Source organism: Eleginops maclovinus, chromosome 13, assembly GCF_036324505.1.
Source record: "Eleginops maclovinus isolate JMC-PN-2008 ecotype Puerto Natales chromosome 13, JC_Emac_rtc_rv5, whole genome shotgun sequence".
NCBI classification, from domain to species: Eukaryota; Metazoa; Chordata; class Actinopteri; order Perciformes; family Eleginopidae; genus Eleginops; species Eleginops maclovinus.
Window position 1 is genome coordinate 5,119,626 of NC_086361.1, and position 13,684 is coordinate 5,133,309.

A 13,684-nucleotide genomic window follows, 5' to 3' on the forward strand; every position below is an offset into this window, starting at 1 on the left:
TTATATAAATTGCTGGATGTTATTTTAAGTCTCTGCAATTTACATAAAATGTTACATTTGCTTGCACACATACTGTAGTTAGTGTGTTTGATATGACTGTTAATTTGTAAGGGATGTGTAAATTGACTAACTGTGTTAAGAAATACCTCTTTAGATTTTTTCTGTAGCTCCTCCGCCTCTTTTTTCAGTTTCTCCCTCTCTTTCTCGAGTGCAGCAATGGCTTTTTTCAAGTCATCAGCCTCTCTGGTGCTCTGCAGCCTCTGTGTCTCCAACTTCTGCACAACAGTTTCTGTTGTTTGTTTTTCTGTCTCTTGAAGACAAGCTTTAGCTTCATCTGCTTGTTTCTTGAATTTCTTAGCCTCGTTTTCAGCTTTTGACTGAGCATCACTGAGCTCTTTCACCTTCAATTTCAGTCTCTCTGCCTCAGCTGAAACCTCAAGCTGCCTCTTCCGCTCGGTTTCTAATGATTTTTGGAAGCCCTCTGTCTCCGTATCAAGGCGCTGCTGGATCTGCTGTTTGTCCTCTAATAGTTTTTTAGCGTTTTGCTGTGCCTTGTCCTTCTGTTTTTGAAGCTCCTGTGCCTCTGCTTTCAGTTTTGTTGCCTCTTGGATTGCCTGCATTTTCTCCTTAAGCATTTTTTCTGCAAGTGCCCTTTGCTCAGCCAAGTTGGATTCGGCGATTTGTCTCTGTCGGGCTGTTTCCTCAGCTTCCACACTTAGTCGGGCAGCCTCTTCTGCCAGGCTCTTCATCTTCCCTGCTTCCTCAGCAAGAACTTTCTGTGTGTTATCTTTGTCTTTCTTCATCAGGCTTCGATTTTGTTCCTCAATCTTGAGCTTAAGTTTCAGGAGCTCATCCATTTGGATCCTAACTTTGGCCAGTTCATCCTCCACCTGTGCCTTTTGCTTCACGGCATCATTAACTTCACCTTTGACTCGCTGAAGCTGCTCATCCAACAGAGATTTCTGCTTATCAGTCTCATCCAGTCGGAGTTTAACCATTGTTAGTTCCTTCTCAACCTGAGACTTCTGCTTAAGAGCTTGCTCTGCATCTTTTTTGTGCTTGGCCATATCTGAATCAGCCTGCCTTTTCTGCTTTAGAGCTTCTGCTTCAGCTGCCGCTCGCTTGGCTGCCTCCTCCTCTGCTCCTTTCTTCAGTTTTTCTGCATCCTTTAGAGCTTTGGCCTGTTTTGCAGCTTCGTCCTCTGCAGATTTCTTCTGCTTCTCAGCCTCTGCAGCTTTTTGTCGGAGCACGGCAGCCTCTTTTTCTGCTTTCTCTTTGGCTTTCTCGGCTGCTTGGGCAAGTTTCTTAGCATTTTCAAACTCCTCTTTCATCTTTTGCTGTGCAAGGCTATCTTCCTTATTCTTGCTGAGAACTTCTTGGGCCTTTTGCTCTGCAGAACTGCATTTCTCTGCTGCCTCTTTGGCCACAATAACCTGCTTCTCTGCCTCTTTCTCCGCCTTTTCTTTCTGTTTATTTGCTTCATCAGCTTTCTTTTTGAGGCGTGCAACTTCTTCCTGGGCGGCTTTGCATTGTCGAGCCGCCTCTTCCTCTGCTGCAGTTATCCTCTTCACCTTCTCCTCAGATTCCTTCCTTTTCTTCTCTTCCTCTGCAGCAAGCTTTTTCAGTTTCTCGGCCTCTGCTTCCGCTTTGAGTTTGCTCTTCTGTGTCTCCTCTGCAATGACCTTCAGCTTCTTTAATTCATCCTCCAAATCCGACTTTCCTTTGGATGCTTTCTCAAAGTTGATCTTAATGATGTGAATTTCTTCCTCAACGATCTTCTTTTGCCTCAGAGTTTCTTCCACAATAGTTTTCTGCCTCACCAGCTCAGAATCAGAGGAGCTCTTCAGGTGAGTGATTTTCTCTTGTATGTCATGTTTATGCTGAGCGGCTTGATCCTCCAGCAGCTTCCTCTGATAAGCTTCGTCCTCAGCTTTTCTTTTCAGTCGTTCGTTTTCTGCTTCTTTAGCTTTCAGAGCGATCTCAGCCTCAGTCCTCAGACGTGTGGCCTCGTTGATGGCAGACAGTTTTTCTTTGAGGATTTTCTCAGCCTCAGCTCTCTGCTGGGCTGCCTCTTCCTCTGCAGTCTGCCTCTGCTTCTTCGCCTCTTCAGCGACTGATCTCAGCCTGGTCGCTTCATCAGCAAGTTGTTTCATTTTCAAAGCTTCAGACTCAAGAAGCTGTTTGCTCTTTTCTGTGTTGGACATTGTCTTCTTCTCAGCTTCAGTTTTCATCTTCAGAAGAGCGTCCATTTCACTTCTGACTTTAGCCAACTCCTCTTCTAGTTGTTTCCTCTGCTTTGCGGCGGCACTAACCTCATTTTTCAAACGCTGAAGCTCATTATCCAAAAGTCCCCTCTGTTGTTCGGCGTGGTCAAAGTCAGCCTTCAGTCGTATGCATTCCTGTTCTGCAGACAGCTTTTGCTGGGCTACTTGTTCTGCAAATTTCCTCTGTTTCTCCAACTCTATCTCTGCATTATCCTTCTGTTTCAGAGCAGCATCTTCAGCCTTAGCCCTTTTCTTGGCATCACGCTCTGCCTCGACTTTCTGCCGCTCTGCCTCCTCTTGAGTCTTGCTCTTCTTTTGAGCTTCCTCTTCGGCCTGTAGTCTGAGGCGAAGAGCCTCATTGGCTTTCTGTCTCCAGGTTTCAAGTTCTTTTTCTGCCTCTCCCCTGGCTTTGTTAGCTTCCTCTTGTTGTTTCCTGAGTTTTTCTGCTTCCTCCTGCAGCTGGAGGACGGTGCCTTGCTCTTTTTTTAGGGATTCCTCCAGTTTGGTTGCCTTCAGGTTGAATGACATGGAATGGGTTTGCAGCTGTGTAGCAGCACTCTTTTGTGCCACCTCCTCTACTACCTTGATCTGCCTCAGTTTCTCCTCCTCGGCCTGTTTCATGCGTCTCTCAGCCTCCTCGGCTTGCATTTTGAATTTCTGCAGGTCATCCAACGCCTTCTGCTTCTGCTTGGCGGCCTCTTTTTCTGCCTCAGATTTACGTTTCAGCTCGTCTTCTGCATTTTTCTTTTTCTGAGTTTCTTCGGCCACCTGCTTGCGGAGCCTTTCTGCGTCGTCCTGAGCAGCCTTCCTGAGCTTCTCCGCCTCAGCTGCCTTGTCTCTGAGCTGCTGTAGCTCCGACTCAGCTGTTTTCTTCTGTTTTATTGTTGTCTCTAGCTGGATGCGAATTATGTGGATCTCCTCCTCAATTTTGGTATGACTGACCAGCGCCTGCTCAAGCTGCTGACTCTTGGACTTGATCTCCTGCTCTGACAGACTCTTCAGGTGATGCAGCTCATGCTGTATGTTTTGCTTCTGTTGCTCAGCATCCACAGCAACATCTTGCCTCTTGCTGGCTTCCTCTTTCATCTTCAACTTCAGCTCCTGGGCTTCTTGTTCTGCTTTAGCCACAGACTTAGCTTGAGCTTCAGCTAACTGTTTCTGTTTCTCTAACTCGGCTTGTATCTCTGCCATCTTTCTCCTTTCCTCTTCTTTTAGTATTTCAGAGGTTTTCTGTATTAGTAGAAGCAAAAAAGGGAGTAAAGGTAATTGAGAAAATGTTAGGTGTTAGAGTACAAAATGAAATTTCGATATTTATAAAACATGTAGGTACATGAATATGTAAATACATGAATATGTTACAGGTTTTTTTTTACAATAATTACTGTATTGGGAAATGACTGTCAGGTTATTTCAATGTGTGGCACACAGAATGAAACTTGACTTCACAGCACAGCACAATACTTCACTTTGCTTTCATGCAGTTGATGTATTTCAATGTATTTTTGTTTAGTATAAGCCTGGCAATATTTATATATACAGTGTTGTAAAGACTCATTTTGAACAACATACGATTAGGTGAATGTAGTTGTAATGATTTCATACTCAGTACTAGTATTGTTAAAATGTAAGGAATGTGTTGCTGCTATAAAATATTTAATATTTGGCTTTTTAAAGGAACCTTCTAACATGTAGTTGTCTTTCTTCAATCTTTCCATTCGTAAAATAAAGCAGCTGATTGTAAAATGTATGTCCTTAAATCATTAAGAATCTAAGCAGGAAATAAGGAAGAATAGCATAGTGATGCAGCAAACACAGCATGATTTGATGTAACAAAAAGAAAGCTTGGATTAAAGTGACAATACATTAATCCAAGATCAGGGTACAACTCTGATGACAGATAACATCAAGAGATGGGTTCTACTCTTTAGTAACAGTGGGCATTGCATTGTGTACAAATAAGAAGGTCCAGCACTTTAGAAACCTGTCATAACGGTCAATAATTAATCTGGTTTACTTCCTGCATTGGTTTGATTTTTTAAATCTGAGGTTAAAAATAATATTAGAGCTAAAACAAGTGGTCATTCAGTCGATAAGAACAAATATTAATTACTTAACTCAATTTAATAGTTAGCTATATTTATATATTTTCTCTTAAAAGCAGAATAGTGAAAAACTTTTTCCAATTTCAGCTTTCTTCATATTTTGGGGTTTTTAACAAATAAAACAACATATTTAAAGATATAACTGCAGAGTTGTGGTTTGAATCGTTTCACAAGTTTTGAGTTAATAGACTAAAAGATGAATAAAAAAAAATCTAATTAATTATTAGTTTCAGCCCCTAAAAGAACTGATGAAAATCCTAACCAACCTACATAAAAAAGTGTGCCTTTTTGTCACATAATTATATTAAGACAAAATGATTACATCAACTGGCGTTTCACATTTAGATTAAAAGTTGTCATCTACACTAGTGAGGCAGACCATGCTTACAGGAACCAGGTACCAATTTATCACAGACACTGCGTAATGAACAATTATGAAAGGTCTCCTAAATGCCCTGAACTTTCCTTTGACTACACATAAGAGCCTGATGAAGAGACGGATGACATGAACAGAAAGGGTATTTTCTTATGTTTTTAAATACCTGGTGCTTTGGGGGTAAATTCATCTCTTAAGCGTGCGATTAATACTCATCATGACAAAGCACTGGCAAGCAGATCAAAGGGATCAAACACAATAGAAAGTTAGAAAAATGAAAAAAGGGGGGGAACAAAGTAAAAGCTAAGGTAGGACAAAACATATCTAAGAAGGCAGGTAGCCAAACAGAGATCACAAGTGTGTGTGATTTCAAGAGGGAAAAAAGAAGCAAGGACTTAATCGAGCAGTGTCAGATGTGACTGATGCAGCGTGTATCGTATGTACAGACTATGTGACATGAGCTGACTAAATACACAGAGAGGAATGAGCGACATGTACTGCAGTGGGGATGTGATGTGCTGAAACAGTTTGCTTCATCACTGAACGCTGTCACTGTAAATAATCTCTGTGTCCTTAAGCACACATTTTGGTATTATTTAAAGACAAATGATTTCCCATACATCAATCAGTTAACAGGTAGGAGCTGCATTGTTTGTGTTCGTGACTTTTTTGACAGGAACCTGCCACTGCACGTCTCCAGGGTTTATGTGTGTGTTTACCTCGTCATCCTCCAAGCGGCGCTGTGTCTCTGTGATGAACTTGATGTACTGGCTGGTGAGAGTCATCAGCTCACTGTAGCGGGTTCTCAGAGTTACATACTGGAAAAGATGCAGTGTATTTACTTTAAAGACACATGTTATATCAATTAGTTTCGCTCTTTATAGTACATTCTGTTCCCAGGATTATATGTATAACATTTAAAGGCTTTTTGTTGAAAGCCGACGTGCAGATGTCTTTGCTCTTTTCATGTGTGATGGACCTACCTCCTGAATGATGTTATCAGAAGCACACTCCATTTTGGGTTTCTTTAAAGGGGATGCCATGGGATCCTGGAGGGCTTTGTAAGTCAAAATCTGGAGCTCATAATCCTAAACAAGTGAGGGAAAAAAAGTTAATTAAACCATAAAAAAACCCTTAGCTTGTTGTAAAGCTGGATATATCAGTACACACCTTGACTGAATCGATGTAAGCCTTCGCATTTTTCTGGCAACTGTCAATCTTGTCCTTGTTTTTCTCAATCTCTTCCAGGAGTTTCTGGAAAAATAAACGAAACCATTATAACCAGACAACCTTCAAATATAAAAAAAAATCCTTTAAAAATGAAACATAAAATAAAACTAAGACCTAATAAGAAATATAGAAACAAATGACACAATAAATAGCACCAGTAAAACAATGAAAATGCAGATTCATAGGCATTTAAGACACGGCTAAATGTGTACCCTGAGTGTGACCACCAGAGGGCATACTGACTTTGCCACCCTAGCCCTCACATGTTCTTGTCTTAACCGTACCTTCTCCTCTGCCAGCTGCTCCCTGAGAGCCTTGCTGTCTCCGATGGGCACAGCTTGAATCTTCTCCTGCCTCTCTCTGGCCTCTCCGAGCCAGTGGATGAGCCACTCGTAGCTCCCATTGTAGGAGTTCATGTGGCGTCCGAGGAGGTCGAGCTCCCGACGTCTCATGTCCATCTGAGCGAACACGGCCTGCCAGCGCTCCAGCAGGCTGCTGACCAGCAGTCTGTAATGCTCCAGCTCCGCGTCGCGCTCGCTGTGGATCCTTGTCATCTTGTCGTTGATGGTCGTTGCTTTTTTCAACTCGTCCTGCAGGCGGTCGAATATCGCCTGGTCGGCCTCTGCTTCAGCACGCATTGACTGTGACGCAAAAAGATCATTAAGATTGTAACATTAAATATGTACAATGATTGTCTTTATCAGAAGAACAATACCTTCAGCTGACTACGCTGCTCCTCCACCTCCTTCTCATCCGCTGGAATTTTGTTAACATCAAGAAGACGACTCTCGTAAGTCTTCAGCGCGTCTTCAGCGTCCTTAGTGTTCCTGATCACCACGTCAATGGTCTTCAGCCTGTAACCAAGATGTGTTCACATCAATAAAAAGACGCAATACCAGCCGTGAAACAACCGGGAACAGTCACACGGCCTCACTTGTCCAGGTAGACGGTGGAGAGGCCGTAGACGTGGTCCATCTTCCTCAGCGTGACGTCCAGCTCGGAGCGCAGCATGGGGGCGGAGCTGCTCTGCTGTGGAGATGCCAGAACCTCCTCCGTCTTGTCAGAGATGGAGTTCAAGTCTTTCTTTAAGCCCTCTAACTCGGACTGGACTTTCTGTCATTGAGAAAAGGTAGATGGTTCAGTGACCCATTATTATAGCTATTTGTATGCATGTTTTATCGATTGTTTTGGTATAGTTGGGACGCTTTACGAGTTATAACAAGAGTTTTAAACATCCTTACTAAGTAAATGAAGCACCACTATGCTAACAAACACCTCAACCCTTCAAGACTATAATATACATTTATATTAATATTAACTTAAATATTTCTGGGTTGTTTATTTATAAACATTATATTTTGTAAATATCTATATTTACAGTTAATTTGATCTCACTTGTGCCTTCTCTTTGCTGCTGCTACTGGTTTAGTTACAGCTTTTATTGATCTCGTGTTTTTTTAACTGCATTGAAAGCAGGACAATAAAGATATTTTGATAGGAACACTTAAGGTTATTTAGGTAATTCCCTTTCCTTCTTGACTTTGTGTTCATGTTTTAAACTCAGTGTCGTTACCATTTGCTCTGCAGTCTTCATGGCGCAGGCTTTCAGCGGCTCCTTGTCCACAGGCTGGCGGAGGCGTGTCACTGTTCGGTTCTCACATCCCTCCAGCCTGAGGCGGAGGTCTTTGATCTGCGTCAGGTAAGTCTTGCACACCGACTCATCTTGCTCTCCTGGTTGGACATAAAATTTATATTCATTATTACTTTGCAGAAAACTCATATTGAATACACTGGTTGTTAATCAAAGTCAGATTTTGCATTGCATGTAAGCTATAGGTTTTAATATTTCGCAATCTGCATAAAACATGCCATATTCCATCAGGTACAGTATTAGTTTTTGAAAGAACCATTTGCATTTTAGTGCAGTATTTCTAAAACGTCTATAAAGTACTTCAAACACAATAATATGAATAAACAATAAGGGGTTTAGTACAATAACAGACTTTTGAATGGATTTATGTCACACTGTACAAAATAAATGTCATTCTACATGCTTGATTGTTCCCATGATTATCCGTCATAGTGGTGAATTCATCAGTCATTTGATTTATTCATCCAGTGATAAAGATTGTAAATCAGCTGCAGAGAAACTCATGCACACAGACAGGAATGCAACGGTGAGTGAAGTTAGGAGAGATCCCAGGATCAGTGAGGATGATGAATGATGAAGGTGATTTGAGTTAATAAAAAAATGACGACACAACAGCACACACATTCCTGATCAGCCAATCAAAAGCCGCTACTGCACAGCTGCCACTGTAACCGTGGACCTTACCTGCTCGGGGGGGCACATAGCCTGTAACATGAATCCAACCGTCAACTTCCACACAAATGACCATGACAAATGTATGAGAACTTATTCAATGAGAAAATGTAAAAATAAATGATGTGTGCTGTCATCACTCTCAGAGCTGTGTTGATCCTGTTGGGGTGACAGTGGTGTCAGTGAACAGTACACACCTTGCTCTGCGGAGCTGACCATGGTGTTGTAGTGCTGGTTGGCTTTGTTGTAGTTGGACTCCACCTGCATGCGGTCCTCCGCCCCAAACATCTCCGAGTCCTGGCTGTCTCTCAGGAAGTCCTGGTAGTGCAGCTCCAGGTTCCTCAGGGCCAGACGATACTCCTCCACCCTCAGGGTCTTAAACTGCAAGGGTGCAGGGAAGAAGCATGTTATTAACATTGTGAAAACATAAAATCAATTATAATAATATACATAGATATAATAAAAATGCCTCTTTTAAGAATCAATTATTTCCACTACTTTTAGGAATGCTGTTTGTGTAGAACAAAGTATTTGAATTTTTCTCCCTCCCCATTTACATTTTTTTTTTCTTTAAAAGGAACCACATGCTTTTACTTTGCAAGGATGAATCAACATAATCCAAACAAATGAGGCTTTTAGAAAATGTATGACTTTATAATATAAGGGAATATCTACATTTATACAAATCACTGTAATGTCAGAGAATATCCCCAAAAATTAAAATGTAAATTCATGACTTTAATATTGAAAATTCTGAGAATTTTATTGAAATATTACCCTTTTCCCGGCTCAGCATTTCTAATTGTCTTTACCTTAAATAGCCCTAATACACCATTGTACTTTGGAAGCAATTTACATTAATGTTTAACTGAATCAAGTCAAAGTGCTTCAAGGATTTTAAAGCAATCCAAATGCAGCTTCTTAGCGTGTTAGTCTTTCTCTAATATAACGTATCCTGTTACCATGGTGATGTTCCAGGTTTTGATGATGTGTATGTCTCTCATCAGGTATTGATAGGACAGCATGCTCTTCATGTCCATGAACAAATTCTGCCACATGGTGTGCAGCCGCTGCAGGTTTCCGTCCAGTCTGAGGAAGGAGAGCTGGAGGTTAGCGCTAAACAGAATTTAGATTTTTAGGAATCAACATGTGAATCTTAGCTCACCCGGCGACACTGTTCACAGCGTCCTTATTGGTGGGAGGAACCAGGAAGCAGATGGAGGGAACAGACGACTCGCTGCCTTTATTGTTCAGCACCCTCCACTTGTAAGGCTGCGAGTTGTTCATCAGAGCGCACTCGTCTCCTCTGTGGACGGTGATCTGAGGAGGAGAAACACAGTCTGACTGACTGCATCTGCAACTGATACTCCTTTAATGGTGTTTACTGAGAATACACAGCCTTCCTTAAAAGTGAACTCATTGATATTCAATCAGGAATTTGACGAGTAAAACTTTATTTAACAATATCTCTTTTTTAAACTTGTGATTTATTAGATTTTTATGCATGCAGCAATTCTGTGCATGTCCAAAAACATATATAGGAAATAAGTGTTTGGTAATAATACAATTCATAGGGTGGATAAAGTGGAGGGCGTGAGGCGTGTAATTGGTTAGAGCTTCTTTGATATGTAGTCGAGAACATTCAACATTGTAATTGTTGTCGTCCTTTTATCTTTAATTGCATTATATTTTTGTTAATAGTGATCTTCCTATGTCTTCTGGCAGAATGTGTTTGTATGAAAAAGAAGCATGGCCAAAGAGTGATGCTGGAATAAGTCCTAAACTAAGGGAATGAGACAGCATTTTAACATTAACACGGGCTCCCTGATTTCAAAGTCAGTGTTTTTATAACATGTTTTTGAATAGAAGCCTGAAATAAGGTCTGCTGTTAACACAAGCTGAAGAGATTTTCACACTTTGACCGATGACAACATACTACGTTAACTGTAGCTATTACTACTGAGGATTGCATTTACTTTAAAATGGCGTTTATATGTGGAGAGCAGATCCTGCTGGGCAAAATGTGTAAGTATCATTAACGTGTTTCTGCCACAAGGCATATTTTATGTAAATTACAAAAAATAGCCTGCATCTCAAGCCAACTTCTCGGACGGCCTACAAAAATACATCATGACTCACGGTTCACAATAAGAACATGAACTGAGTTTTTTTAGACACCATTAGATACCTACCTCCATCTGTTTGAAGTCGCAGACGGCCTGGATGGGCTGCTTGCCCTTTATGGCGGTGGCGGGGTTTCGTGGTTTCAGCTGGATGATAGTCTTGGCTCTGCGCTTCAGGCCTTCCAGGTGGGTTTGGAACTCAGTCAGCTGCTCTTTGTCATCCTGTGAAGTAGACGGGGTTAAAGAAAGCGTTAACAGAGGAACAAATGGCTCACTCGAGGACCCTCTTCAACCTTAAATCAATCAGTATTGTTTGAGTTCCCCAGTTGCACTTTTCCACATAATAATAATAATAATAATAATAATAATAATAATAATAATAATAATAATAATAATAATAATAATAATAATGTGTTTGCCATGTAAACAATATAATGAACCCACAGCTGCGTCCTGCAGGAGATCTTCCAGCCGTGTGACTGTGACGGAGCGGTCGCAGGTGTACTTCCTCTTCATCGTGTCCTGCATCTTTTTGATCTTGTCCTCTGCCTCCTTCACGTCAGAGAAAAACTGGACAAGGAAGCAAGTGAAAGAGGTTAAGTTGCAGCACTGAGAACTTGCCCAACGAAGACAGAAAAATGGCAACATGATAACTGATGAACAGGTGAGCTTGACTCTTTTTGTACAACCTGACCCCATCCTTGTGCGCAGTCAGTTTTTAAATGCTGAAGTCTTGCTGTGTGAGTTAGTAAACATACCTGGTAGTAGGCAGTGTTTTCTTTCAGGTGGGTTTCTACACAGCAGCACAGCTGAAGGATCCAACTCCACTGAGTCTGCAAAGCACCAGTGAACGCCTGAGGAGGGGGTGTAGAGAAAAGAGTGAGGGGGACGAACAAGAACAATCTCCTACACACAATTTGTAATGCTAAAAGATGTACATTTTTGTAAGGATGTAATTTTTTCAAAAGACATATACTCATTATATTTTCTTTTCTTGTTATTCTACAAGAGGCTGTGCAAAGAAATTGTATGCTTATTGAAATCTTTTATAAACTATGTAGAACAATTGACCCATATATTATATCCTTTCTTTCTTACCACTCATTTGTGATATAAAAAAAATCATTAATGTCTTAAAGTCTCACTTCCCTTTATTACATTCACATTCATGTTCAAGTGTTTATAGAATCAGTTGTGTTTATTATTACTATGTTGGATATTGTGTCTATCCCATTATTTATTATATTATATATTACTTTAAAGACCAACAAAACTACGATTTGATATGGTGTTTGAGGCTGTGGTAGTCAAGCTTCCTAAAAGAATCATACCTCTATAGTCTTCCTGGCTGGGTGTCCGTCCCTCAGCAGTTTGTCTCCTGTTGCCTGGACGACGTTCACCTTCTTCTCCCTAAGCTCCAAGTCTCTCATCAGACCCTGGGACAAAGAGGAAACTAGAATCAGAAGGACAGAACTAGACAGCTATGTGGGGGAACGTCATCCGATCGTCAAGCAGCTCTGGTACCGAGTAGTTGTCTTTCTTGGCCGTCATGTTGGTATTGCATTCGCTCCAGTCGTAGTTCACCTCCTCCTCCTCTTTCTCATTCAGCCACATCAGCTCTTTGGTGGCTGCGATGACGAAGGCGTGCAGCTGGTCCAGGCAGTGCAGACGGGCCTTAGACGCGTTCTGAAAGGGATAACAGACACGTTGTGAAGCGATATGAAGGACAGAGAGACGCATTTGACATCATAGCTTTAGGAAAGCTCAATTTCTACTGGCTGCTGAAGTAAAAATACAAAAGTCTATCCAATATTCCTGCCGATTTTTTGGCTTTATTTCAGTGCATTTTTTGTTACTCACCAGGAGCTTGCCATACTGCAGCTCCAGTTTTCCCAGATAGTCGCGATAGGCAGCTTTACTAGCAGGGGAGATCTGACTCTGGAACAGGAAGAGGAAATAAGAAACGTTAAAAATAGGTCAGTCAAACAACTGTAATAAAGAAGGATGTATTTTTTTTAGATTTATTTAATTAGGTTGCTCTGTTAAAAAGGAACTGTGTTTGTAGGGTTCTCTACACAATAGCAGCACAATAACTGTATATTACACAAGCCTCCAAAGAAACTAAATAAAGAAATGGATGACGGTTAATTTAAAAAATACATTATATCCTCCTAAAATAAAAGTTAAAGACAAATGCAAATGGTTTCACTTGCCAATATGAGTCCAGAAAATAACATCATCCACGCTACGAGTTTGTTTATCAGATCTGATTTACTTTACTCCTTCATTTATAAAAGTTTCTGAGATGTGAGTAGAGAGCCTTTGAAATGTCTTAAACCATATTACCGTGCCTCACCCGATAAAACCATTTACCTTCCCCGATAAAATACCCCTCCGCTCTATCTGAAATATTTCCTCATGTTTATGTCGGCAGTTTGTACCTCATCGGCCTTGGCCCTCTCGATCTTGGAGCGGAACTCCTCCACAGACTGGTGCAGGCCACGGTGGCTGCCCAGCTGGGACTCCACGGTGGGTAAGTCGGAGCCCCACTCCCCATTATCCACCCGCCGCTGGTTCTCCTCCACCCAACCTAGCAGATCTTGGATGTAGCGCATTGTGACTTCATCCAGCTCGGGCCGCACCCTCATGGGGGCTTGCTGCAGGGTGGTGACCTGGGCGGTGTGGATCTGAGTCATGGGGATCTGGGAGGTGGTGACGCCGGACTTCAGGCGCAGGTTGTACTCGCTGCGGAGGTTCACCAGCCTCTCGTGGAGACGATACACCCTGGAGCCGGAAAAAAATTACAGCGTGTCAATTTATTTATTAACTAGCCGACAGAAAATACATCTAATGAGGAAATAAATGTCTTCAAGAAAAAATGCTAAATATTTAATAACTCAAATTGTTATTTTAAAATTTTAAAATCTTCTCCGTTTTATATACAATTTATCGTTTTGCTTTAGACTGTTGGTTCTAGACATTTAACCACAGTGATATTATATTAATTGAACAAATAAGCAATTAATTTAAAAAAAAGTTAATTAGTAGATGAATGGAGTTCTGTAGGTTTACGTGTTTTTGTAGATCAACCCGGAAATTAAAATGTTCCTTGTTCTTGAGAAAAAAATAACATTTTCATTGGATCTGGATTATTTGAGAAATATAGCTCTGTGTCAAATAATCGTTAATGATACTTTTGAAAGTGTGATCTGCAGGAGTGAAACTCATGATATTATTATTATTAATAATAATAATGATAATAATAA

The 13,684-nt window shown here is 41.0% G+C and overlaps 1 protein-coding gene across 13 annotated transcripts in view; it reads right to left on the reverse strand.

Moving 5' to 3' along the window:
• Positions 1–13,684, reverse strand: part of pleca (plectin a) — a 98,288-nt gene that overhangs the window by 8,491 nt on the left and 76,113 nt on the right. For 11 of the 13 annotated variants that reach the window (XM_063899863.1, XM_063899862.1, XM_063899872.1 and 8 more), the window contains 19 exons: positions 12,860–13,202; positions 12,279–12,356; positions 11,943–12,104; positions 11,750–11,854; positions 11,177–11,272; positions 10,863–10,988; positions 10,488–10,640; positions 9,461–9,615; positions 9,258–9,384; positions 8,493–8,676; positions 8,308–8,328; positions 7,546–7,703; positions 6,907–7,085; positions 6,688–6,826; positions 6,257–6,613; positions 5,913–5,996; positions 5,726–5,830; positions 5,462–5,560; positions 147–3,494 (listed from right to left, as the gene is read on the reverse strand). In XM_063899863.1, coding sequence (XP_063755933.1) covers positions 147–3,494; positions 5,462–5,560; positions 5,726–5,830; positions 5,913–5,996; positions 6,257–6,613; positions 6,688–6,826; positions 6,907–7,085; positions 7,546–7,703; positions 8,308–8,328; positions 8,493–8,676; positions 9,258–9,384; positions 9,461–9,615; positions 10,488–10,640; positions 10,863–10,988; positions 11,177–11,272; positions 11,750–11,854; positions 11,943–12,104; positions 12,279–12,356; positions 12,860–13,202 — 6,019 coding nt within the window. The remainder of the gene's footprint in view (positions 1–146; positions 3,495–5,461; positions 5,561–5,725; positions 5,831–5,912; positions 5,997–6,256; positions 6,614–6,687; positions 6,827–6,906; positions 7,086–7,545; positions 7,704–8,307; positions 8,329–8,492; positions 8,677–9,257; positions 9,385–9,460; positions 9,616–10,487; positions 10,641–10,862; positions 10,989–11,176; positions 11,273–11,749; positions 11,855–11,942; positions 12,105–12,278; positions 12,357–12,859; positions 13,203–13,684) is intronic. The other 2 variants (XM_063899867.1, XM_063899873.1) reach the window with 1 other exon arrangement.